The following is a 24104-nucleotide window of genomic DNA, read 5'->3' as shown; positions in this document are numbered from 1 at the left end:
CATCTGCAACTAGTTGTTTCCTGATGTGCCTTCGTGGGACCCTCCCAGCTCTACCTCACAAAGAGCCACTCTGAGTGGTAAGTCCCGGCCTCAGAGGCACCACGTCTAGCCCTGAAGAAGGTCACATCAAACCAAAATCAGGCTTACAGCCTGGTGGGACCTTCACGCCCACTCCACCCATGCTACCGTGCCAGAGCACTCAGCAAACCTAGGAACACAAACGCCCAGAGGGTGGTGTGTCAGTACCCAAAGGAGGTGTCCAGAGGCACTCAGAGGCGCCCTCCCCACTCCCCAATACCTCCCTGCTTCTGGGGCAGCGGTGGCAGGGCGCGAGTGAGGGGCAAAGGGTAGGTGACTCCCCCTGGAGAAGTCAAGGCTGAGTTTGCAGAGTAGGCATAGAGCGGGCGGTGTTTGCGAGGTGTGCAACGCTCAGCCCCGACAGGATTGGTCACTGGGATAGGATCAGATCTGGGCCTCTCAGGTGGAGGTGCGCAGGGAACACAAGAGGCTGAGCAAGTGGTCCTGGTAGTGGGGTAGGTACAAGCGAACTTAGTCTTCCTGGCTGGACCAGGAGCCGGGGAGAGGAGGGCCTGGCTCCGGGCTTCAAGCGGGCTCTCCTTATTGGGACGGTCTGGGCGGGGCCGAAGGCGGAACGGGCGTGGCCTGGACTGGTGGGGTGGGGCCGAAGAGGGGCGGGAGTCGGGGTAGGAGGGGGCTGGGGTCTAGGCGGGAGGGCGTGCGGCGGGCGGGCCTGACGTCGGGGGCGTCCGATCCGAGTCCGCTCTCCATCACTCCTGGCAAGTGCCTGGCCGCGCGGAGCTGAGCGCGAAGGTCTTGGAGCTCGGGGCGGCTGCACCAACCGCACCTGCGGGGACCTCGCGCCTCGCCCCAAGCGCGGCTCGGTTGCGGTGCTCCGCTGTCCTCTGGGCATGGCGCGCGTGAAGACCGGCTCTCCCGACTGCACCGGCCGCCTGTGAGCCGGAGAGCCGAGGACCGAGCGCGAGCGCGACCGCGCGCACGATGCCTGTCCGGGCGGAGGTGCACTCGGCTTGGCGCACGGTGGCCCTGGCGCTGCTGCTACTCCCCGCCGTGCCTGCAGCCTCCTCGCCGCGCCCCCCGCGCCCGCTGCAGCCAAGCATGTGAGTAGCGTGAGTCGCGAGGCCCCTGAGGCGACGCTGACCCACAGAGCTCGGGGCTTTGTCCCTGGGGCCCCAGAACAATGGGCTCTTTGCCTTAAACTGAGGAGGATGGTCTAGACTCGGGGTCCCAGGTTGAATTTGGGGCCCTTGGCTCTGCCTCAGGCCCACTAGCCTCCCGGTTCCCGCCTCTGCAGTGAGGGTCCTGCAGACTTAGGGGGATGCCAAACTTTGGAGAGGTGAGGAATCCAAGCCCCTGCCGCGCAGGGTCCAGCTGGGGAGCCGGCTTGGAGGCGGCGGAGAGGAAGCAGCCTAGTCCGACTTCCTCCCCAAGCTGGTCTCCTGGGGTCTGGGGGCCTGCGCAGGGGCGGGGGTGCCCAGAGGGGGCTGCCAGAACTGGTTTGTGTGTTAAACACGTGCGCTCTGGGGCCGCGGAGAAGGAATTCAGCACTAGAATGGGCAGGAAGAGAGGGTCAGGGAGCCAGCGGCGACGGATTTAATTTTGAAAGATGATTCCCCAGCAGGCCGGTTAGCGGTCTCTCTCAAACTGCAAAGCGATCCCTCTGTTGGCCTCAAAGGAAAACTGGTGCGAAGTGAGACCAAGTGGACGAGGTGCCTGGATGAGAGGCCTGCCGCCCCCGCCAGGCCCTCCCCTGCAGGATGAAGGTGGGGGCCTTGCAAACTTGGCAAGGCGGTTGGGGAGGTGGGGAGTGGGCGGGGGCTGGGCCGGGGCCCCTTCAGGCCAGAGTTGGGGCTTCCTCTCTGCCAGCTCGGGCACCCTTTGGGCCACAGAAGGGACTTGCTGCTCCTGTCCAGGGCTGGCGCCGATAGAGCCACCAGGTATCTGGCCTTGAGGACAGAGCTGTGACTTCTTGGGGAAATGAGAGGACAAGCGTCCTTCAGGACCCCCACCTGGGTCTTGCGTTGGTCCTTGTGGTCATTGTTAAGGAGAGCTGGATCTGAGTTGGGGGCTTCTCAAGCAACCTGTGGAAGCAACCTGTGTCCCTGTCTTCTGCAGCCTCTTGAGTTAGCCCAAAAGGGGCTTCAGCCCCAGAATGACTGGCAATCAGCACCGTGAGCTAGGGCTGCAGCCTGCTTGCCCCTTTCTGGTTGAGAGGGGCTGCAGACGCGAGCTTCCTGATGTCTGTCCTTCCGGGCGGATGGATGCAGCCCTAGGCACAGGTGGGAACTGTTGGCTGCCCACACCCGGCTCTGTCCACTCCTGCTGATCTCCTTGGGAATGGAGCCAACGGCTTGCTGCCTGGGTCCTGCTCACCTGGGCCCAGGAAGCCTTAGCTGTTGGAGCTAGCTGTGAATGGGTAGCAGGAGAGCCTTCCCTTCCTGCTTGATGTGTTTTCCAGAGCCTGCCTTCCCTTCCTGCAGTGGGAGCTGCATCTTTGGGGCCTGTGCGCCCACTTCCTGGCCCTTCTGTGTCCTAATAGGCCTCTGTTCTCAGATTGTCGTTTTGGGTGGGTCGGAGTTCCAGGTTGGCCAAAAATCCTGGCTGTCTTCCCCACACCTGCATCTCTTTGGGATCTGTGCAGGGGCCCCAGCTGGCTGGGTCATTGAGGGAATTTCATATGGTCAGACCGATGGAGATACCTCGCTGGGCTTTGTAGAAGGAGCCGCTTAATTTGCTGAACGGGCAGCAGGTGGGAGCCATGAGAACCAGCTTCCAGAGGTGACCTTGCGGGTTTGCTCTTAGCTCCCTGAAACTTGGAAGAGCAGGGTGGGGCGCAGGGAAGGCAGCGTAGAAAATACTTCTTCCTGGCTGATCCTTTCTGCCTTCTGTCTTTCCCTCCTGGGGAGTTCTGACTAGCTGGCAGGGCCTGGCACAGCTGCCACACCTCTGGGATCCGTTGCTTGCACTGATAGCAGCTGAATTTTCGTGGCGCATTGTCCTCCTGCGCATGGCTGCCTATAGCTGGGAGCAGAGGGGCAGTGCAGGGAGCCTGAGACAGACAGCCCTCCTGGCCCACCAGCGGAGGGGAGGCTCGGCCATGGGAGAGAAAGCCACCTGGACAGCCATCTGCAGATGTTCAGCAGGCAATGGCACCATACCCAGGCTCACTCAAGCCTGTACCCTGAGGGACCAGGGCATGCCCTGTCTACTGGTAGGCCAGGAGGGCTGTCTCAGGCTGCTCAGCCCTGCCTCTGTGCTCCCCAGGCTGGCTTCTGGGCTGAGTGGGTTCGGAGACATAAAAACAGTCACTGACTTGGGTATGGCTGGATAGTGGCTGGATCTTTGATTTTCTATTTACTAATTTCTGCTTTTCCCCACCCCAACCCCTGGGTCACGTCCACCTACCCCTATGTAGTCTGAGGATGCCAGGGAGGCACTGAGGTAGCAGGCGTGAGGGAGGGCGTGGAGAGAACATTTCTGGGGCCTAGGACTTGGGGACCAGCCTAAGCCCCAACAAGGCCTGCAGGTCCCCTCTATCCTGAGCTCCCGGGCTGCCCAAAGGGACAGACAGTTCTGTCTACCTTGAAGATTCTTCGAGGCCGTGTCCTGTGCAGCACAGGATCCTGGTGGAAGATGCTGGCCCCCCATCCCTTCTCAGCCCCCTTGCTCTGGAGTCCAGAGTGGTTGCCAGGTGGGCAGTGTACCGAGGCGTAGGCACGAGATGGTTGGACACCTGGCACAGGTGTGGAGGCGTGGCTGGCGCCAGCCAGCTATGGGTAACGGAGAAGCTGAATTGCCGCTGTCCTTTTTTCCAGGCCGCACGTGTGTGCAGAGCAGAAGCTGACCCTGGTGGGCCACCGGCAGCCCTGTGTGCAAGCCTTCAGCCGCATGGTGCCTGTGTGGAGATCTGGCTGTGGACAGCAGGCATGGTGTGTTGGCCAGGAGCGCAGGTACGGGGCAGAGAGCTTACCTAACGGGGACCGGTTCTCAGTGAGGGCCAAGCGGCTAGGCCTGCGGCACCACCTCCACCTGAGACCCCTCACTGAGGACATGCTCTCTCAGCCCCACATTCTGCAGGCCGGCTGCAGGGCACTTGTGGGACTTACTTGGGAGGACCCTGTGGGGGAGGAGTGCCGTTTGGCCAGAAGGTAGAGTTCCTGCTCAGCCAGCAGAGGTCCCAGCTGGAGGTTGTTGCCACCTGACCCCTGGGCCTAGTGCCCAAGCCTGTGGTTAACCTATTGCTCAATGTTTTATTTAAAAATCAAACTTAGGGAGTGCCTTTGCATAGCTCTCCTCTTCGGGGCCTGCCTGAGGGAAAGCGAGAGTTGGCTGCAGCCCTGGCTAGGTGAAGGTGTGTGTCTGAGGGGGAAAGGGACACGGTGCTGGGGGGGGGGGCTTAGTGCAGCTGCTTCTCTTGGGTCTGGGGTTCACGGGGCACCTGGGCCTGCTCCATCTGACCCAGGCGCTCCAGGGGCTGTTTCAGCACTCAGTGTTTGTTTGCTGTCCATAGGGCTTGTGTAGAAAAGTACAGTAGCATTCTTTCTCAAGTTCTGTTGTCTCCTTGCCCAGGACAAACCATGGTAATGTCTGGAGGTGGTGAGGGGGCTACAGCCCTGGATGGGGCATGCTGCTCAGATGTGCAGAGCACAGCACAGCCCCTTCCCGTGGAGTGCCAGGTCAGGAGACTGAGGGGCCCTGAGGGAAGGAGAAGGCTCCCATTCTCAGAGGTCAACATTTTGTAGCTTCCGTCCAGCCTTCACACTGCCATGGATGCCCATGTTTAGGAAGCAGGGTTTGCTCCTCTTGGCTGTGTTTTCCTGTCCACAGCCTGTGCAGGATGCTCTTTCTGGAAGCAGGTGGACAGGTGGAAGCCGCTGAGGCCCTGAAGCTGGAGATTCTGTGGCCGTCAACCTTTATAGGTTGGGAGGGACTGGATGTGGCAGCATTTCCAAAGGGGCTGATGACCTCCAGCCTCCTGGCATGGTATCCTCAAGAGTCCTACTGTCTGGGAGGACCACACTTCCCTGGCATGTGGGGGAGGGCAGAGTGCTGGTGAGTAGGCAGAGACAATGGTCTGTTTGGTGTAGTGTCTGAGTCAGAGCGTTCTGGATCTCTCAAGATGGCTTGTGCCCAGAGATCCCCATCCTACTGTCCAGCTCAAGGCATCTGGTGCTCTTCACCCACCCTCAGCCCCAGGTGGGGTAGGGGTCCCATGTGGCATTTTGGGTTCTGGGCTCTAGGTGGGGACCAAAGCCCTGTGGGTGGGCGGCTGTCTACCGTTGCTGAGGCCATCCTCTTTGCTGGACACTGGCCTGTTTTCCTCCTTTCCCCCCTCTGCCTCAGTGCCTGTGGAGGATGAGGGATCCAACCGTGGAGGTCAGGGCATACACAGCAGCGACGCTCCCCTCAGCTCCCAGTGTGCAGCAAACACAGGCATGCTGGAAAGTTCTCCCAGTAGCTGTCCTGCTGTGGTGGCCCCAGTGCATCCTTAAGCCACACCCCTTTCTGTAGAGTGCTTGATCCAGTGGACACCACTTCCTTCCCCCTCGACATGTCTGGGTCCCAGAGCCCTCTGGCCTTGTCTCTCTCCCCAGGCTCATGAGCAGAGCGCACAATGGGACACAGTCTAAGCGTGGCCTGAGTGGCACCGGTGTCGAATATGGGAGTGACGTCAGATAATATCTTACCGTCAAGTCTAACTACAAGGGGGTGGGGCACAGTGGCCTTTGCTAGTGGGCTCTGCCAGTGGGCTCTGTTTTCAGCTTCACTGGCCCTACAGCAGGCTGAGCCTGTAACTCACCCAAGTGTGAGAGCCACTTGTGGTGTCCAAGCCCTGAGGGACATCACTTCCCATTGTCATGTCAGGCTTTGACCACGCTGTGACCGTGCTGCTATGGAGGGTTTCTCTGTTTCTGTCTTTCACTCTTTCTTTGGTTAAGTAGCTGACGGGCTACTTGGCTCGGCTGGCTGACCAGCACGCTCCTTGGCTCACCCCCTCCTCCAGTTCTGGGCTTACATGTACATGTAGCCACGCTGTTTACATGGACTTTGTGGGTTAGAGCTTTTGTCGTCTTGCTTCTTCAGTAAGTGCTCTCACCCGCTGAGCCATTTTTCTAGCCTCTAGGTTTTTGTTTTGTGTTTGGGGGGACCTCCTCCAGCTCTTGTGTGGCCTGCCTGGTAGACATCCCAGGATGCACTCAGGATGCCAGCTCTCAGTCTGAGTGTGCTTGGCCAGGGATAGAACTTGGTATGGCTTCAGTTTCCATCTGTATTGACCTGGCTGAGGCTAAGGTGACTGCCTAGGTGGCCAAGCCCCGGTGGCTCCTGTCTTTAGATAATGAGCTCTTGGCATTGGTGTGTGATTTCATCAGTCACGGGTGAGGATACACTGATGCCTGAGAGGCCAGGGGGGACTCCAGAGTCTTGCTGTGGGAGAGTCTTTCCTGAGAGGTCAGACAGATAACCATGCCACCAGGCTGGGAACTCTCCAGGCTAGATAAAGAGGTTCTTTGAGGGGCATGGGAAGAGTTCTCCAGGCTAGATAAAGAGGTTCTTTGAGGGGCATGGGAAGAGTCACCCCGAGAAGGGAAGGAAAGTAGGAGGAATTGAAGGTGGCTGGCATTCAAATCAGGGGGTCTATGCCCCTCTTGGAAAGCCCAGACTCATGAGTACTATGGCTTCCATTCTGATATGGCCAGAGCAAGTTTTTGTTCTGGTCTCTGAAGCATCCATTTTGACATCCCAGCAGCCTCCAGCCCTACGTGCAGAGCCCCTGTGAGCTGGTACTATATGAAGGGAAGCTGGGTTTGGTTCTCATGGCTGCCTGGCCTCACCAAGAGTCTCTTCCTTCAGGGGCCTTGTAGAGGAGTGTCCAGGGAGCCACACGTAGCCCAGCCCTGTCTGCAGCCCAGGCAAGGGGATAAATATTTACGATGGCCAGGCTCTAGTGCTCCGCTGCTGCCAAATATTGTTCACGCTGTGGTCGGTTTCTGTCCAGGCAAGTGGTTTCATGTCCTGCCAAGGTGGTATTTTGTAAGGCACTCCCAGAGTTTCTGTGTGAAGAGTCTGTGCAGGAACACACGCTTCCGGGAAGCAGCCTCAGCCTTGTTGATTGGGCCGAGCCCAGGGCCACATGTTTCCCGTGTGCTGGCCCCAGAGAGCCCAGCCTGGTTTGTCACAGGCTGCAGACACAGCCTCGAAGGTCCTGGACCTTGTGGCTGTTGCCCGGCAGGCTGCAGGCTGGTGGAGGAGGCTGGCGTCACCAGCTTCTCTCTGCCTGTTCTTTCCTCCCCCTGCCTCTGCCTCTGGTCCCTCTGTCTGTGTCGCCTTTGCAGTCTGTCTCTGCAAACACAGACTCCACAGTTGTAGGGTCCAAGCTGTGAGTTCTGTGTTCCTTTCCTAGAGCTGTTGTGACAAATGCTGATAAATCAGGAGGCCTAAAAGCAGCTCTGGAGAGGCCTGAGGAGATGGCTCAGTTGGTAAATTACTTGTCATACAACTGTAAAAACTTGAGTTCATATCCCTAGAACCCACATTTAAAAAATGCTAGGCATAGCATTACACACCTGTAATCCCAGTGCCAAAGAGGGAAAAAAAAGATCTCTGGCCAGCCAGTGTAGCCGATTAGTGAGCTACAGGTTCAGTGAGAGACTTAAAAAAAAAAGATTGAAGAAGACACTCAGCATTGTCCTTGTCTTCACATGTACATGACACATGTACATGACACATGTATGTGCACCCTACACATAAAATAAGACAAACCAGTTTCTTAACCTGGAAAGTGTCTGTGCAAGAACAGTATAGGGTGAGGTTCAGAGGGAGCGCCTGTCCCAGCCCCAGCTCTGGAGTCACTGGCTGTCCTGTCAGGTCTATGTTAGGGTGTCAGTTGCCCCATCGCTACAAGCTCTCCTTGTTGTAGTCTCAGTAGGATGCCATTCGCTGCTCCCAGTGGGTCCCCAGCTTGTGATTATAGGTTAAACAGATTTTGTTCCCTAGTCAAGTCCATTATAGGTGGGCATGGATTTGGGGGGGTCAGTGCTCACACTTAGTGTCAGAAGTGACAGAGTGGATGGAGCTGACAGCCAGCAGCAGCAGCCGTCTGTCTTACTGGTCATCACTAGAGCCGGAGAGGGTGGCTCGCAGCTTTGGCAGGCAAGAGTGGGAAGAGTGGGGCCGAAGTGGCCCTGTGGGCTATTAGCTGACCCTATGAAGAAGGCAGATACTTTGGAAGACGGAAGGAGCTGGCACTGGTGTGTGGGATACCAGTTCCCTGGGTACTTTCGCCTCTTTACCTGGCATTGACAAGCACCTGTCTTTGGTGTGGTGAGAGCCCATGTGCTGGCTCCAGTATGATGTAATGATCACACACCCTGTCTCTTATGTTCCAGGACTGTGTACTATATGAGCTACAGGCAGGTGTACGCCACAGAGGCCCGCACTGTGTTCAGGTGCTGTCCCGGCTGGAGCCAGAAGCCTGGCCAGGAAGGATGCCTCTCAGGTGAGTGTCCACCTCTCTCAACTGATACCAGGCCATCTCTGTACCGAGGCATGTGTGATGGGGAGCATGTGCTTGGCCTCGACTCTCCGGTTGCTGGCCCATGGCTTCTGTACTCCGAGCCCCTGCCCTCAGCCATGGACCTCCATTTCTGTCTACTCAAGACTGTCAGCAGAATTCAAACGGAAGGGCCAGTGGATTCCCAGCTTAGTCTGCTAGAACTGTAGGAGGCAGAGCTAGCCTGGTGCTGATACAGGCGGGGGTGGGTGGGAGGGAGAGGCAAACCTGAGCATCTAGCCATGTCAGGGACAAAGGAACAGGCTTCTGGCCATGAAGCATGGCTGTGGCAGCTGCTGGAGAGGCCTGCAGAAACGGGACAGGTGGCTGGCAGGTGGATGTGAAGACAGGTGGCTGGCAGGTGGATGTGAAGACAGGTGGCTGGCAGGTGGATGTGGGGACAGGTGGTTGGCAGATGGATGTGGGGACAGGTGGCTGGCAGGTGGATGTGGGGACAGGTGGCTGGCAGGTGGATGTGGAGACAGTGGTTGGCAGGTGGATGCGAAGACAGCTGGCCCCCAGGCAAGAGTGGTGTTCCTCTGGAGAGGTCATTCCTGAAGTCACTGGGGTGGCTGGGACTCACACTCCTTACCTTGAAGGTTAAGCGTGGTGGGCTCTGGCTCTCTCATATCTCCACCATTAGAGACTTAGTTGCTCATCCTGAGATGAACTCTAGTGAGAAATAGGGAAGGGAGAAGGGATGCTTGCTGATTTTTTTCCAGGAGGGAAATGAGTCACCCTCCGGAAGAGAGCAGAAGGGAGAGGACAGGAGGCCAGCTTGGAGGTGACAAGATTGGGCTGCTGGCCAGCACTCTCTCAGGTTGGGGTGTTCTGGCCTGACACCAGTATCTCCTTCCTCTCTGTGGCTGTCTGCTGTGTCTCCTGCTTCCTGTGGCTTATAATGGGGCACACACATCAATGCCTAGGGCCCCTGGGTTTCTCCTCTGAGGTGGGGGTTCCCTGGGCCTGCCAAAGAAGTTGCTAATAATGGAATGAGACAGTGGAGAAGCACAGAGCATGGCTGTATGGGAGGCAAGTGGGGACAGGGCTAATGTACAGCTTTTTGTGGGGATGCTCGGGGCAAGATGGTAGGGTGTGGAAGGAGAACAGGGCAGCCTGTAGCTGCCTGTCTCCTCTGAGTCATGAGTGGGGTCTGGTGAACATCCCGGAGTAACGGTGGGCAGAGGCAGGCCAAGCCAGGCTGGACCCTCCTGTACAGGCTGGCTGTCTCCCTGCTGTGGGGTGGCATCAGGGCACAGGTGCTGGCTCTTGTGGGCAGGGAGGTCATCATGACAGGGAGTGTCTGTAGCAGCACTGTGAGTATGGTCATGGCCCACACGCAGAACCTTAGGGAGCTCAGGTGGCTCCCTGGGCAGCTGGCAGAAGCAGTGGAGCTCTGGCTGTCACATGGCCAGCGAGCCCCTCAGGAGCTCCACCCAGAGCCTGCGATTCCTTAGTTGTTTGTTTCTAAGCTCTTTTGCTTCCGCATGTGACCTTGTTTGTTTAATGGTCCCAGCAGAGCCTACGGTTCAGCATCCCTGTCTCCGGATGCTCCGGGCCTTCCTTGTTTATCACAGTCTGGTTCCCATCCTTGAGGGGCTGGTGGAGGTGTGACCCTGGGCCTGTGTCCTCCCTCGGGGCTGAAGGCCCCATGTTTCCTGGTGGCCAGACTCCTTCCTTTGTCCACCAGTTTCTACACTAGCTACTCAGTGCCAGTGCTTGTTGGGGGGATCTGGCAGGGACAGCGCTAGCTTTGGGGAGCTCATGGCCTGGTAGGGAGGCTGGGAGTAAGCAGAGGCAAGCATTCTGGGGTGGCCGGTTGGCAGGGCAGGGGTTCGGTCACGGTGTCTGCCCCACATCAAGTTTGTGTTACCGTCTCCAAGCTTTCCTCAGGAGCTGGCGGTATGTGGTGAGTCACAGCCTCGGGGTTGCCATGCCAGCTGCTCTGAGGCCCTGTGGTGGGGGTGTTGTTCCAGGCAGACCCTGGGGTTCCTCTTGGTTTTATGGGAGAGACCCCGAGGATAAAGGGAGTGGTTCTGTGACCCCAGTCTGACGCAGGCAGAAATGTGGGACAAGTGGCTGCTAAGGGTCTCGATACCACCCGGTGGGAGCCAAGCAATGGAGCAAGAAGGCGTAACTGAAGCTTTGCTTTCCCTAGAAACTCAGTTATGTTATAGAAATACGTTTTTGTTTTAATCCCAAGACTGGGATTTTAGTTTGGGCTTTAGTTTGTGCACAGCTGATGACTGCCCTGTGTGGGGCCTGGTCTTTGCCAGCTGGTACCGGCCTGCCTTGTGCACAGAGAGGGGTGTGGTTGAGGACTGAAGGGGATAAATGTGAGAGCCCAGGAAGGGTAAGGGTGGAGGTTTAGAGAACAGGGATGGACAGTGTGGTGGCTTGGAGAGACACAGGAAAGATGATTGGTGTGGATAGACTGAGGAGACAGTTTGCTGCATTTGCTGTTGGCGAAGATTGGTATTGATCCAAAAGAAACCACCCAAACAGCTGGGAGAAGTAGAGTGCTTTACAGCCCGTCTCTCCACTAACCTCCTCCCTCTCTCACCTAGGGTTAAGGAACTGGTGGAAGGGAAATAAAAGCTTAAATACCCCAAATAAAATGGCGTTCCCTTAGGTTAGTTCCCTCCCTGGGCTGTGACCTGTGGCGTGTCAGCCCTCAGGACCTTGGCTTGTGCTAGTGATACAAGTGTGACAAAGCCCATCTCAGAACCACGGGTGTAATGAGTGACTTCTCATGGACACTGCTCGGGGTACACAGTAGGAGCTCAGGCCGTGTCCACTTTGTCCAGTCATTATTAAAGGAGGTCTACATACCTGTTAGCAGTGGGGATGGGAGCACACGGGTCACGTTACTGATGGTTCAGGTGCAGGTTCAGGCGGATCTGTGTCAATCTGTGGCTTCCCGTCTGTGAAGTCTGGGGACTACCTGCCGTGGTGGCTTAGCGGCTAAGGCTAGCTCTTCGCTTGTCTGTGAGGTCTGTAGAGCTCAGATGCTCGCAGAGGCTCCCTTGAAGCCGCCTGGCTCTGCATTCCTCCATCCTGTGGGCGAGGGCTCCTGAGTAGCTGCCTTCCGGCTTTTCTGTGCGCTTCCCACTGTTGCCAGTGAGAGACCAAGGCAGGTGCAGGTGGAGAGGGCTTCCGCCTTAGAGTGGAAGTCTCGGGCTCTTCACCGCACCTGGAGCCCTTAGAGTTCTGACTCCCTTCTGTCAGGTGTGAACGTGAGCAACTGCCCATAGGTCCCTCCCAGTCAGTGTGCCAGGTAGGACCAGTGAGAACTAGCTGAGGTCAGAAGTCCTCATGCAGGAGAGAGAGAAGCTCATTTATTTCAAGGGCTGGGGTATGCCTTCCTCTTCCTCCATCACCTCCAGCCCCTCCACAGGGAAGGGCCGTGTCCTGGCTGCTGGCTCCAGCCCCTCCCCAGCCATTGTGAAGTTTCCTTGCTTCATGTGACCTGGAAACTGTAGGAGGACAGTGTCTCTGAGGGGGCTCATTCAGCCTGGTACTGTTTGTGCAGGGGACGATGGAGTGATGGAGGCCAGAGAATGGCAGGAAGCCGCTAATGGGATTGTGATTTCTCCCAGGTCCATTTGTGAGATTGTGGCTGGGAGGTGACCAGAAAGAAAAAGTGCTGGGTGGGGTGTCAGCTTCCCAGAGCCCTGTGATGTGGGTGTGGCTGGCCCGTGCCCCTTTCTGCTGTTCTGCCTTCTGCTTCCTGTTTCTCTGAACTCCACTCTTGTTAGGTGACAAGTTTTGCTCCGACCCTCCTAATGTCTAAACCATAGCTGCTCAGAGCCTGTGTTGGGGCTCTCCGCCTTCCACTGAAGGAGGGGAATGTATGTCACAGCCAACACAGTGCCTGTCCTCAGCAACTGATCCCCATCCCGCTGCTAGTCCCTGAGACCTCCAGGGGTGAAGCCCTAGCTTGTGACCCCCCTTCCACTCTCTGTGACGGCTGGACCCAGTGTGGGCTGAGGCAAGAGCTGCCTCAGCTCCATGGGGTATGACGGGCACTGTGACAGACCTCTGTAAGAGAGTCCAGGCAGCTCCCTCTCTCTGTAGCCTTGGCTTGGCTAGCCTGGAATTCACCATGTAGACCAGGTTAACCTTGAACTCACAGAGATCTTCCTGCTTCTGCCTCCTGGGTACTGGGTACTGGGTACTGGGTACGTGAGCCACCTCCTCCTCTCCCTCCCCACTCTCCTTTGAAGACAATGTGGTATATCCGAGAATGCCCTCACACAGCTATGCCACTGAGGATGACCTTGAGCTTCTGATCCTGCTGCCTCCATCTACTAAGTCAAAGGGATTACTGGTCTGTGTGGTGTTGAGGGTCAAGCCTTGTGCATGTTAGGCAAGCTCACATCTAACAGATACCTCAGGCCTCCAGCTTTCTGTAGGATGTGAATTGGGTTCCCAAGACAGACTGTCACAGTGTGTCTCACTGCAGGCCACGGGCACCTTCTGAAGGAGAAGCAGCGGATCATGGCACACAGTGCCTCAGTGCATGTGTCAGTAATTACCAGTGTGGGCAAGCCACTCACTGTTGCTGTGGCACAGAGGAAGTATCTCCTGGGAGAGTGGGCAGTTCTCTTGAGTGAGAAGTGTGGGGGCAGATGTGGGGGGAGGCAGGTCAAGCTGGAGCGGTTGGAGAAAGCCTTGCCCAGGTCCATAGTTGCCTGCGTGTGAAGGTGTGCAGGCGTGTGTGTACCTGGCAGGAGTTCCAGCGGGGTAGTGGGTGTGAGGTACAGCACCAGGGAACGAGGCAGGAGTTAAGGAAACGTGTGGGGACGGTGGTCGAGGGGATGCTCCTATGGCTGGGCAGCAGTGGCAGCTGGGCATCCTGCAGCGTCTTACCCCGCTAGAGGTTCCTTTTCAAAGATAAAAAACAAAATGAACTTAGGGCATAAAGGGTTTGTGCTGGTTCGTCTTCTATCAGTGTGACACAAGGCAGAGTCATCTACGGAGATGGGGCCTCAGCTGAGCAAGTGCCCCCATCAGGCTGACCTGCGAGCAGGTCCGTGGGCATTTTCTTGACTCATGAGTGAGGTGGGAGGGTCCAGCCCTCTGTGGCGGTGCCACCCCTGGGCAGGTGGTTCCACATGGATTAGACGCCTAGCCTGTATGAGCCACTGTATAAGCTCAAACAGTCCTTCTCCTCCTAAGGTTGGTGTCTCATCACAGCCATAGAAAGCTAAGTAAAGCAGGGTCTGCCCAGCTCCCAATTCCCTGCTACAGTCCTTCACTGCAAACAGGTCAAGGCAAGACCTCCAAGCAGTGAGTTACACGCACAGTGAAGAATGGGGGAGACAGAGACAGAGGAAGAGAGACAGCAAGAGTGAGACAGAGACAAAGAGACAGAGCAAGAAAGAGACAGAGGCAGAGAGAGCAAGAAAGAGATAGAGGCAGAGAGAGACAGACAGAGAGTGAGAAAGAGACAGAACGAGAGAGAGAAAGAGACAGAACGAGAGAGAGAGAGAGAGAGAGAGAGAGAGAGAGAGAACGAGCATGCATGCTTGGCAGTGCTCAGCTCTCGTTTGTTTTTTTTTTTCCTGAAATGAAATGACGCTGCCCACATTCTACGTAGATCTTTCACCTCGATTAACCTAACCAAGAAAGTCTCTCAGAGGCACGCCCACCAGCCATCACAGTCCAGGCAGTTCCTCACTGAGGCTCTCTTCCCAGGAGAGTCTGAATTGTGCTGAGTTGGCAAAACTAGCCATCAGGGCTGCTAGCCATAATCTGGGCCCGTGTCAACCACACCGTGTCTCCCAGCTGCTTGTGCCCGGCTCTGTGGTACCGGTGGCATGTAGGTACCTCGCTCTCACTCTGCCTCTGTCTGGACCTGACCTAGACTACACTTTGTGTGAGGGACACTCCAGTGTATGTAGGAGACACCGGAGTCTATCATCTCTGTCTTGATGCTGACCCCATTTTCCAGCAAGGCCACATTATAAGGTCCCTTACAGGTCTAGAATCTTTGCTGGGTGTCATTTAGCCAGCCACACGGTGCAGGCTTTCAACACTGGGCAGACGGAGTTAGTAGGTGGGAGCCTAGGCTGCGGAGGGCTGGTGTAGGGCCTAGGCAGGAGAGGTGCTGGAGTGTGGCCAAAGTAGCTAAGGGAGAAAGAAGCAGCTGGGCAGATGGAAAGGGAACCCAGATCTACTCTACCTCCAAGAAGCTGGACGCTGGGGCCTTTCCTGCCCTGGTCCCTGCCTGTGCTTTGTATGTCTGGGGGAAGAGACCTCAGGCTCTTGACTCTGCTCAGGCAACTGCAGTCTGCAGGATGCTCGCTGTGGCCATGCAGGCTTCCTCAGGCCCTGGCCTTCCTGGCCACACACACCTGCCTCCTTGGTGCTAGGAGATGGGAAGTGACATGCCAGGTTGTCTGGAAAAGATGGCAGGCATTTTCTTGGGAAAGTCCATGGCCAGGTGGAGGCACCTGTTGCTCTGGGGACCGGAAGGCACTGTTGCTGGTGTGTGTGCCCCTGGTGTGTGTCCTGGCAGCCTGGCACTTGCTCTTGGACACCGATGGATGACCTGGAGAGGGTGCCAGCCACCGCCGAGGGTGCCCAGCTGCTGGTGCATCAGGCGGGCGGCCACTGTGGGTCTTCTCCCGGGACATCTGGGTCTCTCTGGCTGGCTTCTCAGGGGTATGCCAGAGGAGCTGCAGGAAGGCCATTTGGACTCCAGCTCCCCTCCACTTCCTGCGCTAGCTTCTGTTTTTCCTTTTCTGTTTCCGTTCTGGCTGCCTGTCAGCCCTGCACCCCAGTGTGGGAACTGGATATGCCAGCTCCCAGGACCTGGGCCTCTCTTCCTCCACACGGTCGAGGGACCTTCCCAAAGGGCCCTGCTGTGCTGCTGTGACCGCCTCTTGCTCTTTCCTTTAGGTAGCATAGATCATCTGACCACAGAGTCCCCTTTAGGCTCCTCATGGCACAGCTCCCATACATGTGTACCCTGACCGAAGCCCACCCTGGTGAGCTGCTGTATTCTCCACACTGAGATGCCCCACTCACTCGTGTACTCACTTGTATGTGCTCATGTGCATGTACATGTTCTGTCACACTCCCTGTCTTGGGCAGTGTTCCAGTGCTGTGAAGAGGCACCATGACCAGATTAAGAAAAAATTCTTACATATATTACGCCCCATCTGCAGTCTACCCTCCCTTCCCTTCCCCCAGTCTCTCCCTTCTACTTCTCCTCTTCCCCAGATTCACCCCCCCCATCTCCCCTCAGTAAAGGGCAGGCCTCCCCGGGCCATCAACAAAGCTAGGCGTCACAAGCTCTGGTAAGCCCAGGAACGACCCATCACGTCTGGACCAGGAGACCCAGGAGGAGGAAAATGGTCCCACAAGCAGGCATAGGAGTCAGACAGCCCCGTTCCCAATGTTAGGAGTCCAGAAGAACACGCTACTCAGCCATGACGTGTATGCAGAGGGCCTGGGTCAGACCCCTGCAGGCTGCCGAACTCTGTGAGCTCCCATGAGTCCCAGATGGTTGATTCTGTGGGCCGTGTTCTCCTGTGTGTCCCCGACCCCTCCGGTTCCTCCAATCCTTCCTCCCCACATACGGTGTGTGCCCTTCTCTCAGGATGGGTGACTTGGGGCCCTTGCCTACTGGCATCTTAGATCCTGATGTGGATGTCAGTATACTCACAGGCCCTGGGCCCTGAACTTGGCATTTCCAATAGCAGCTGCACTGCTCGCCATCCCAGGGCCTCCCTTGCTGTGAGCTTGGCTGTTTCTGTGTCACCTCTGAATCATCATGTGTCAGGGCACCTGTGCAGGAAAGACTGGTCTTTTGGCCACTCTGCAGTGGCCAGCTTTGTAGCCTAGTGGCCACCTGAAGCTGTGTTCGTTGAGAGGTAGGTAAGCTGGGGTGGACTCCTCTCCTGGGAGAAGCAGAGGTTGGTTGCTTAGAGCTAGGGTGTGCCGGGTGGGAGAATGGGGTAGTGATAGAGTAGGGTATACAGGAATGGGTGTATAGGACCAGTTTGAGGGGCTGGGTGTGTGCGCTAGAGTGTGCAAGGTAGGGTGTAGGTGGGGTGAGCGTGCAGGGCAAGGATGTAGAGTGGGCCGGGCGACCTGGGTGTGCAAGGCTGAGCATGTAGAGCGGGTGGTTGTGAGAACTCCCTCTCTGGGGAGCTGTAAGTAAATGTCTGCCCCCTCTTTCTAGCTCCCCCAATGACAAACCAAAGTGAGCAGGCGGCTTGGGGAACCTGTGAGTTATTGGGCTTACATACAAAGCACGGTGGGTGGTCACATACAGGAGGTGGGCAGCACCAGAGCTTTGGCCTGGCACAGGGGATGATTGCCCTCCGGTTGCCTTGCTGGGGTGCCTCCCACTCCATTAACTTCCCGTCTGGGCACTCCAGCACCTCCTGAGGCCAGGAGCCTGGTGGCATCAGGTCAGAACAGCAGGCAGATGGCCGGGAGGCACAGGAGGGCGGGCTCAACTCTCAGGTGGGTACCCAGCGAACCTTTCCCACCCTGTCCCATGAGGGGGATATGAGTAGCTGACGGGCTGGTCTTGAGGGTCTCTTGTAATTACCCCTGTTCTGAGGAAGATGGTGGCAGTGGAAAGGGCCCCACAGCTCGGCCAGGTGTGCCAGCTATGCTGTGCTGAACTGGGTATGGAGGCCTGAATGTGCCCAGTGTAGACGAGGGCCTGTAGGGCTGAGTGCCGGGCACGCACTCAGGTGTGTGAGTTCTGCTTTGGGGAAGGTCTCACCCTCCTCCCCAGCCCCACAGTCTGCCTGCTGTCTTCTAAAAGCTGGGTTTGGGTGTCACAGACCTGGACTCACACATAGCTGGAGATATTTGACTAACCTCTCAATTATAATTGGTTCCAGTTTTGAAAACAAAAGCTGTATTTTTCTGGTTCCCCAAATTCTTCATTTGAATGAGTGATGCCTGTGGGCAGTGCAGGGAGAGGTCCCCAGGAACTGTGCCCTCGGCCTCCTCCCTCCCTCTTGCCATCCTCCCCATCCCCCACCGCAAGTCAGCCTTTGCATTGTCCGCACTGCTCCCTGCCAGGAAGCCTGTCTGCAGAAGCCTGGGAGGCCCCTGGAGCACAAAGCAGGCCTGTGGAGTGGAGAGACAGGCCTTGGGCACGACCTGCAGCAGAGCACCACCCCTAGCAGGAGACGAGGCTGTGGCAGCATAAATCCTCTGCATGCTCATGGATGGCACCAGGGGCACAGCTGGCCCAGGCTGCCCTTAGCACCTGTGTGACCAGTGTGACAATCTCAGCCATTGGCTGCCGCTGCCCTCAGTAGGGGATGGGGGAAATCAGGTCCCTGGGGACAACTCAGGGCTGGTCACAAGGATGAGGTTGAAAGGGTAGATGGCTGGAGTGACCGTAACGGGCCTGCTGCCTCTCACTCAGGAAGGACTGAAACTCTGGTCTTCTGTGCCGTTTTGGCCAGCACTAACAGTGAGGTGGGAAAAGAACCCAGGTGATGTCCTGCCCTGTGCAGGTCTTTAGGGCCAGGTAGATCCTCCATCTTACCAGAGCAGATCCTCCATTTCACCCTCACCCTCCAGGGATCCGACTTCATTCTGTTTCCCACCCTGAGCCATTACTGTGTGTGGTCTGCTCTAGATGGGTGAGTGGGCAGCACCCCGTCCACCCCGCGTCTTCTGGTGACCCGCGCTTTGCATGGCTGGCACTGAATAGGAAAAAGCCAGGCAAAAGCTTGTGCTCAGTCTGGGAGGTGGTGGTGCAGACAACTGTCCCCCTCTTGTGCCCATCGCGCCTGGCCTTGTGCAACCATGGCATTTTTGTGACACAAGGCCAGGCTTGCTCTAGGTAAACCAAGGCTGGGCCTTCTGTGTGCTTTCTCAGTCCAAGAAGCTTTTCTCTGGGGCTCCTCTTGGCCTCAGTTTCCTCACCTGTGAGAGACTGGTGTGTCTCTGAGGCTGTTGCACTGGAGTGGCCAGTGGTCAGGGTGGTGGTGCTGAATAACAGAACTTGGATGGTGTCAGAGCTTCTGGGTGGAGGTGGGCCTGAGGCCTAGGAAGAATAGGCAAGGGTCAGGATGAGTTTCCAGAGTGGGAGAGTGAGTGGAGTTGGAAGCAGGAGTGAGAGACTAGGGCAAGAGTGTGAGGAGTCACAGATGGGAAGCTGGTAAGTGTGTGTGTGTGGGGGGGGTCACTGGTGAGTGTCTGTGGTCTCTGACAGCTGGTGGGGTTCTGTCAATGTGCCAGGAGGGAGAACTAGAAGGGGCCATGAGGCTGGCCTGGGGTAAGGGGACTCGAGGCTTGGCTGGGAAGGTTTTGGGCAGCCTTTGAACCCTGGGCCTTGGGCCAAGTGGCGCCTGGTTCTAAACTGGGATAATTGATTAATAGAGGGAAAGCCAGATGGCCTCAATGCTGCCACTGTCCCAGGGTGGGAGGCTGACCCCTTACCTCAGGTCCAGATGCCACTCAGGGCTACTTTTGGCTGTCAGCCTCAGGCAGGCCTGGGTGTGGCTGCCCTGGGACTCTGGCCTGCAGGGAGGGTGGGAAGGGAGCGACCTTGCCCTGGCTGTCCTGGAAGCTGGCTCTGTTACACACCTGCCACAGGGTCGCTGTACTGAGGCCTGCAGCTGTGGTGGGCCAGCCCAGGCTGATTCGCTGGGCAGGCATCCTGGGCTATAGTTCCATATTCTCACAGTAGTCTGGGCTCAGCACAACTGTTTGGCGCTTGAGCTGGTCCAGTGAGCATGTCACCTAGTGGGGCTTTTTGTCTTTGTCCCTGGACCCTAGGGTTGTAGAGTGCCTGGGAAGACCTAGCTGCCCAGTCTCCAGGGCATATGGCCTTTCGTGTTCTGTGCCTGCTCTCTGCTGAGGGCCAGGTCTGTCAGAGCAGAGGCACCCAGAGGCCTTTATCTCTGGCCAAGAGAGCTTTGTATTAGCTGCCTGAGAAGGGCAGACACCTACCGTCTTTGGGGTCTGTGCTGTACTGCCAGCAAGCTGTGCAGAAACCCCTTACAGGCGGCTCAGGACATTGCAGAGCCACTGAACGAAAGTACTGATTATCACACAAGGGTGCATGGCTTCTAATCCAGGTGTTAGGGTGTCTGGGCCCTGATGCCTCTTGGCTTCACCTTTTATTGGTTCACCCTCAGGTCCAGGCCATTGAGGTCTGTGGGTAAGAAAAACCATCCCATCCCTGTGGCCTGCTGTGTTCTCCTCAGCTGGCCCTTCAGATCCCCTCTCTCTGCCTAGTTTCCAGCTGCCCTTCCTGAGGGGACAGAGGGTCTTGCTTCTGTCTTTATGTGGCCACTGGTACTCCATGCCCCTCCCACAGAGTATGACTCCTTGAAATTGCTGAAGCCCCACTCTCTGCGGAAGCTTACCGGTGGCCTCTAGCAGCCTCCTGACTAGGTAGGTCCAGGTCACCTCTGTCCCAGGTGGAGTAGAGGGAGGAGTGGGTGGCTTTGCCTTGGCTCTGCCTGGCCTGGCTTGTGAAAACAGTGGTCTAGACAGATGTGGCTGCTCCAGGTCCCTCTGTTGTGCATCCTCTGTACAGTTCCTACCTTTTCCAGTGTCAGCGGCGGCCAGAGCATTCATGTTTTCTCAGTGAGTCAGTAATGGCCAGGCTTGCTCCACTCCACGTTCCTAACAAGAGCGCTTCTGTCTTTGTCTGCAGTCTCCCAGGGTTGGCTTGAGATGGGTGGTCTCTAATGACATAATTACAGCGGACACGGTGAGGGCTCGTTCCCAGGCATGCTGCTTGAGCTGCCAGGGCTGGGCATTGGAAGAATGGCGGCTGACATCTCACGTGATTGACAGTGTCCAGGCGTAGCAGTAGAAGGCTCTATTCAGGGTGTACGAGGCCTTTGGGTCTCCGTACTATTGCAGGCTTGAGTCCCCATCCTTGTTCTCTTGGATCATCTTTCTGGACACCTCCCCCACACTGGACATGTGAAAAGACTGTTTCTTGAATCCTTTGCTTTAGTTTGTCCCCTGGCTCAGCCATGGTGCCCTGTCCGAGTCACTATGGAAACTATCCAGATACAGGACTCGGGAGTCCTGGTGTGTACCTGGGTGCTGATCAAACCCCTGCCTGCAGGGGTGCTGGGTGGCCACCGTATCACACACTGGGGTCTGTGAAAGCTGATCTCCCACCCTCCAGGCTGGGGTCATGGGAACCTGGATTGTGAGAAGAGGACCTTGTGTCCAGAAGCCCCGCACAGTGTTGGTGGTCCCTGGGGCCACTGGGCCATGGCTTCCTGGCAGCTGGTGCCCCAGTGACGCCTAGCTTCTCCCCACTTAGCAGGCCACAGTCCCCAGTTTAACACCTCCCGTTGGTCAGGTTGAGGGCAGAGCGCTCTTATTTTAAGAAGGCTGGACTGGGTTGAAGTCGGGGAGCGGTAGTTGCCCAGGCTCTAAGTGGAGACGCATCCGGCGTCCGTGGGCCGTGTCTGCTTTGCTGAGCTCGTGCCCTCTGGCTCTGCCTTTCTTCAGCTTGTAGAGGGACGCTGAGGACGTCGCCTGTATGGGAAGCTCCCCATCAGGAGGTGCTGACGGACACGGAGGAGGGAGTGGCCGAGGCATCTGAAGGAGCCAGCCTAGGCCTGGTTGTAGCCTTCCCTCGCTTCCAGAATTCTAAGCAGCATGGGCTTGGGACAGTATCTTAGGACGTGGTGGTGGCTCACTTCATCTCCTCCCTCCATGCGCCTAGCCGGTGGGCTGCGCTGCTGTTTCCAGGGCCTCATCGTCCATGCAGAGAGACATCATTAGAAGGAAAGCCCTCTGCGGCCTGCCATCCAGGCTGCTCAGCCTGCTGCCTGGGGCACACGTCACTGTTCTGGTTACTCAGGGAGTCCTCAGGAGCCCAGTACAGCAAGGCAACCCTACCGGCTTGCCCATCCGGGCAAGGCCGTGGTCTGTGTCGTCTCCCTAAAGGAGTAAGCAAGGTGCAGCCTGCAGGTGACGCAGGAGGACGCTACCACTCTGACTCTGGAGACAGACGGCCTGCCCAGAGGCTCGGGCTCCTCTGAGGCTGCTCAGTAGCAAGTCCGGGGCTGACCCTGTCTCTCACCTGTGCCCCAGCCTGGCGGTGCACAGAGGCCTGCGAGCAGCTGTGGGCAACAGCAGCTTCCATGAACTGGGAGCTCCAGGCTAGTGTGCTGGGGCGAGTCAGCTGACTGGGATCAAGGGAGAGCAGAGGGGCAGGCTGCACGCTTGGTCTGAGTGCTAAGGAGAAAGCCCGTCTGTTTTCCTGCCTGCACAGGCCTTGGGGGCAGTTGGCTTAGAAGACTTGTAGTGCTCCAGGCCTTGGCCTGCCCTGGGGTCCACATAGGTGCCAGTCCTGAGCTGTTTGTGCAGGGAATCCTCATCCATGGAGCTCAAGGGTGGGCTGAGCAGTGGTGAATAAGCAGCGGGCCTGTTTGGGTCCTGCTGTAGGAGCAGTGCCAGCGGGTCTCTGAGGGGAAGGCCTTTGATTCCATCGCCATGAGCGGGTGGGCATGAAAGGCAGCACTTCTCTTTGCCATGGAGGCCAGGCATCAGCATGTGGCAGGCTGATCAGTGGCACTGTGCAGTGCGGAGGAAGCTGGCTTCAGCATCTCTGTCCTAGGCTTTACAGGGCATGCACACATGGTTGCTGGAGCCCTGCTGACTGCCAGAGGACACAGGCAATGCCCGCTGTCCCTTTTGGCACGGAGTTCCCAACGGGTGCTAAACCTCACCTAGCATTTGGAAAAATGGGACAGTCACTCTGTGCCTCGATTTCCCCCTGGGAAAGAGGTAGCCTTGAGTCAGGTGGGCAGTAGGTGACCAACAGTATCTAACCACAGAGAGGGTGGCGCTTCAGAGGGCAACAGAGGGGCGTCCCGCCTTCCTGGTCTGGACTGCTTGCTGAGCTCCGTACTCCCATCCTGCAGTCCCGCACCCCAGGGTCCCTGTTGTGAGCCTCTGAGATGGCTTTCCTGAAGCACTGCCTGACCTGTGACACTGGATCACAACCCCTTAAGGCCTGCCAGCGCAGGTATTTCCATGGCTGCTACATCTGAGGCTAGAGGAAGGAAGCCCTGGCTTCCTCTAGTCAGAAGACACAGGTTTCCCAGAGTGGCCTGGGAGCAGGTACCATTCCTACTCTAACAGCATAGGCTAGCTTGCATCCTGTACAGACTCTACCTGAGCGACGGCCACTCACAGCCAGCGTCGTCTGGAGGGTCAGACTCTAGGGAATCTGCTGACGGCTTGTCTTCAGGGTTTCTGGGGTGTGTGTCTCTGTTCCTGTTCCAACAGGGTGATTAACAGGGCTCTGCATGTGGGTAGCTGGCAGCTGCTTCCCAAGTCTGCTCTTGGGTCTCAGCCCCAGGCATTCCAGAGCAAGGCCCTGCCCTCTGTGCCCAGTGGTGCCAGGCCTGTACACCATCATGAGGATCCAGGCCAACTGATAGCCCGTCAGGTACCATGGGGGAAGGGGGTAGCCACTGAGGTGCTGATGGCTGCATATATAGTTAGCATCCAATCAGGGCTGGCCACGAGGGAGCTCCTGCCCAGGTCACGCTCAGGACACCATCCCTCTGTGGAGCCATGAGGAGGTTGCTCCTCCATGGTAGGCGGGGCACCTGAATGTGGGAGAGGAGGGGATCTCAGGAGGGAGGCATCCTGGTCTCAGGAAGGCTGCTGGTTTTCGTGGTGCCAGCCTCTGAGGATGGAGTGAGTGAGCACAGTGGATCTTGGACACATTCCTGTCCCCTGAGTGGACATGGTCACCAGGCCAGGATCCACCATGCCCCTGAGGAACTGCAGTGTTCCTGCTCCATGGGAGCTCTGAGGCCCTGAGCTCCTAGGGCAGAGAGGCCTGTAAACCTCACTCAACCTAACTGGGCATTTCAGATTTCTAGACAGTGGCACCACTGTGCTACACCCGCTGTGGAGACAGTCTAGTCATTTGGCGCCCAAGGCCCAGCACCTCAGGTTTTGCTCTTACTCCCTCAGGCCCAGCTTATGCCTTCTTGGCCTGCGCTTTCCTCCAGGCTCCCCTGGGAAGGCCGGCCTCACCCAGCTGTTTGTGTCTGACCCTCAAAGACTCTTCCAAAATGCTGCCAAGGAAAAGGGAAGGGTGTGGCTTGGCCTCTGTCCCGTGAGGATGATGTCATCTCCTTTTCTACCCCGATGTGTTTGGAGATGCACCCCAGGACAGTTTCTTCCTCATGGATAGGAAGTGGCTACATGTCCTGCGCCACCTCCTTTGTGTCTGGGACTGTGCAGGGGGTAGGCAGGGTCCTGAGTGACTGTGTCCACTGGGCCTGTAACCCACTCAGTCAAAGGGCTGATGTCCGTCAGTGGTCCATTGGGCCTTTCTGCCTTCCTGGCAAACCCCTATCTGCAGCAGGGTTTGCATCTGTGTTCACTTGAATTTGGGGTGTCTGCCACCAGGGTCCCTCCAGGCTGCAGCCGTGTGTATCTTTCCTCTTCACAGTGTTCCTTATTCTCTGACCAGCTCTGAGCCCTTAAGGCATCTCTTTGCTTCCCAGGGCATCCCATCCTTGAG

The 24104-nt window shown here is 57.2% G+C and overlaps 1 protein-coding gene across 3 annotated transcripts in view; it reads left to right on the top strand.

Moving 5' to 3' along the window:
- The first annotated feature begins 728 nt into the window (after nt 1-728).
- The window catches only part of Megf6 (multiple EGF like domains 6), an 85757-nt gene continuing 62381 nt past the window's right edge, over nt 729-24104 (top strand). For 2 of the 3 annotated variants that reach the window (XM_021655285.2, XM_060378946.1), the window contains exons 1-3: nt 729-1139; nt 3855-3989; nt 8427-8536. In XM_021655285.2, the coding sequence (XP_021510960.1) occupies nt 1021-1139; nt 3855-3989; nt 8427-8536 (364 nt within the window). In that variant the 5' untranslated portion in view covers nt 729-1020. Of the gene's footprint in view, nt 1140-3854; nt 3990-4367; nt 4391-8426; nt 8537-24104 lie in introns of those variants that run through there. The other variant, XM_060378947.1, reaches the window with a different exon arrangement.

The sequence above is a fragment of the Meriones unguiculatus genome, chromosome 3 (assembly GCF_030254825.1).
Source record: "Meriones unguiculatus strain TT.TT164.6M chromosome 3, Bangor_MerUng_6.1, whole genome shotgun sequence".
Lineage (NCBI taxonomy): Eukaryota > Metazoa > Chordata > Mammalia > Rodentia > Muridae > Meriones > Meriones unguiculatus.
The sequence above is the reverse complement of the archived record's forward strand: the minus strand, read 5'-3'. Positions and strand labels throughout refer to the sequence as shown.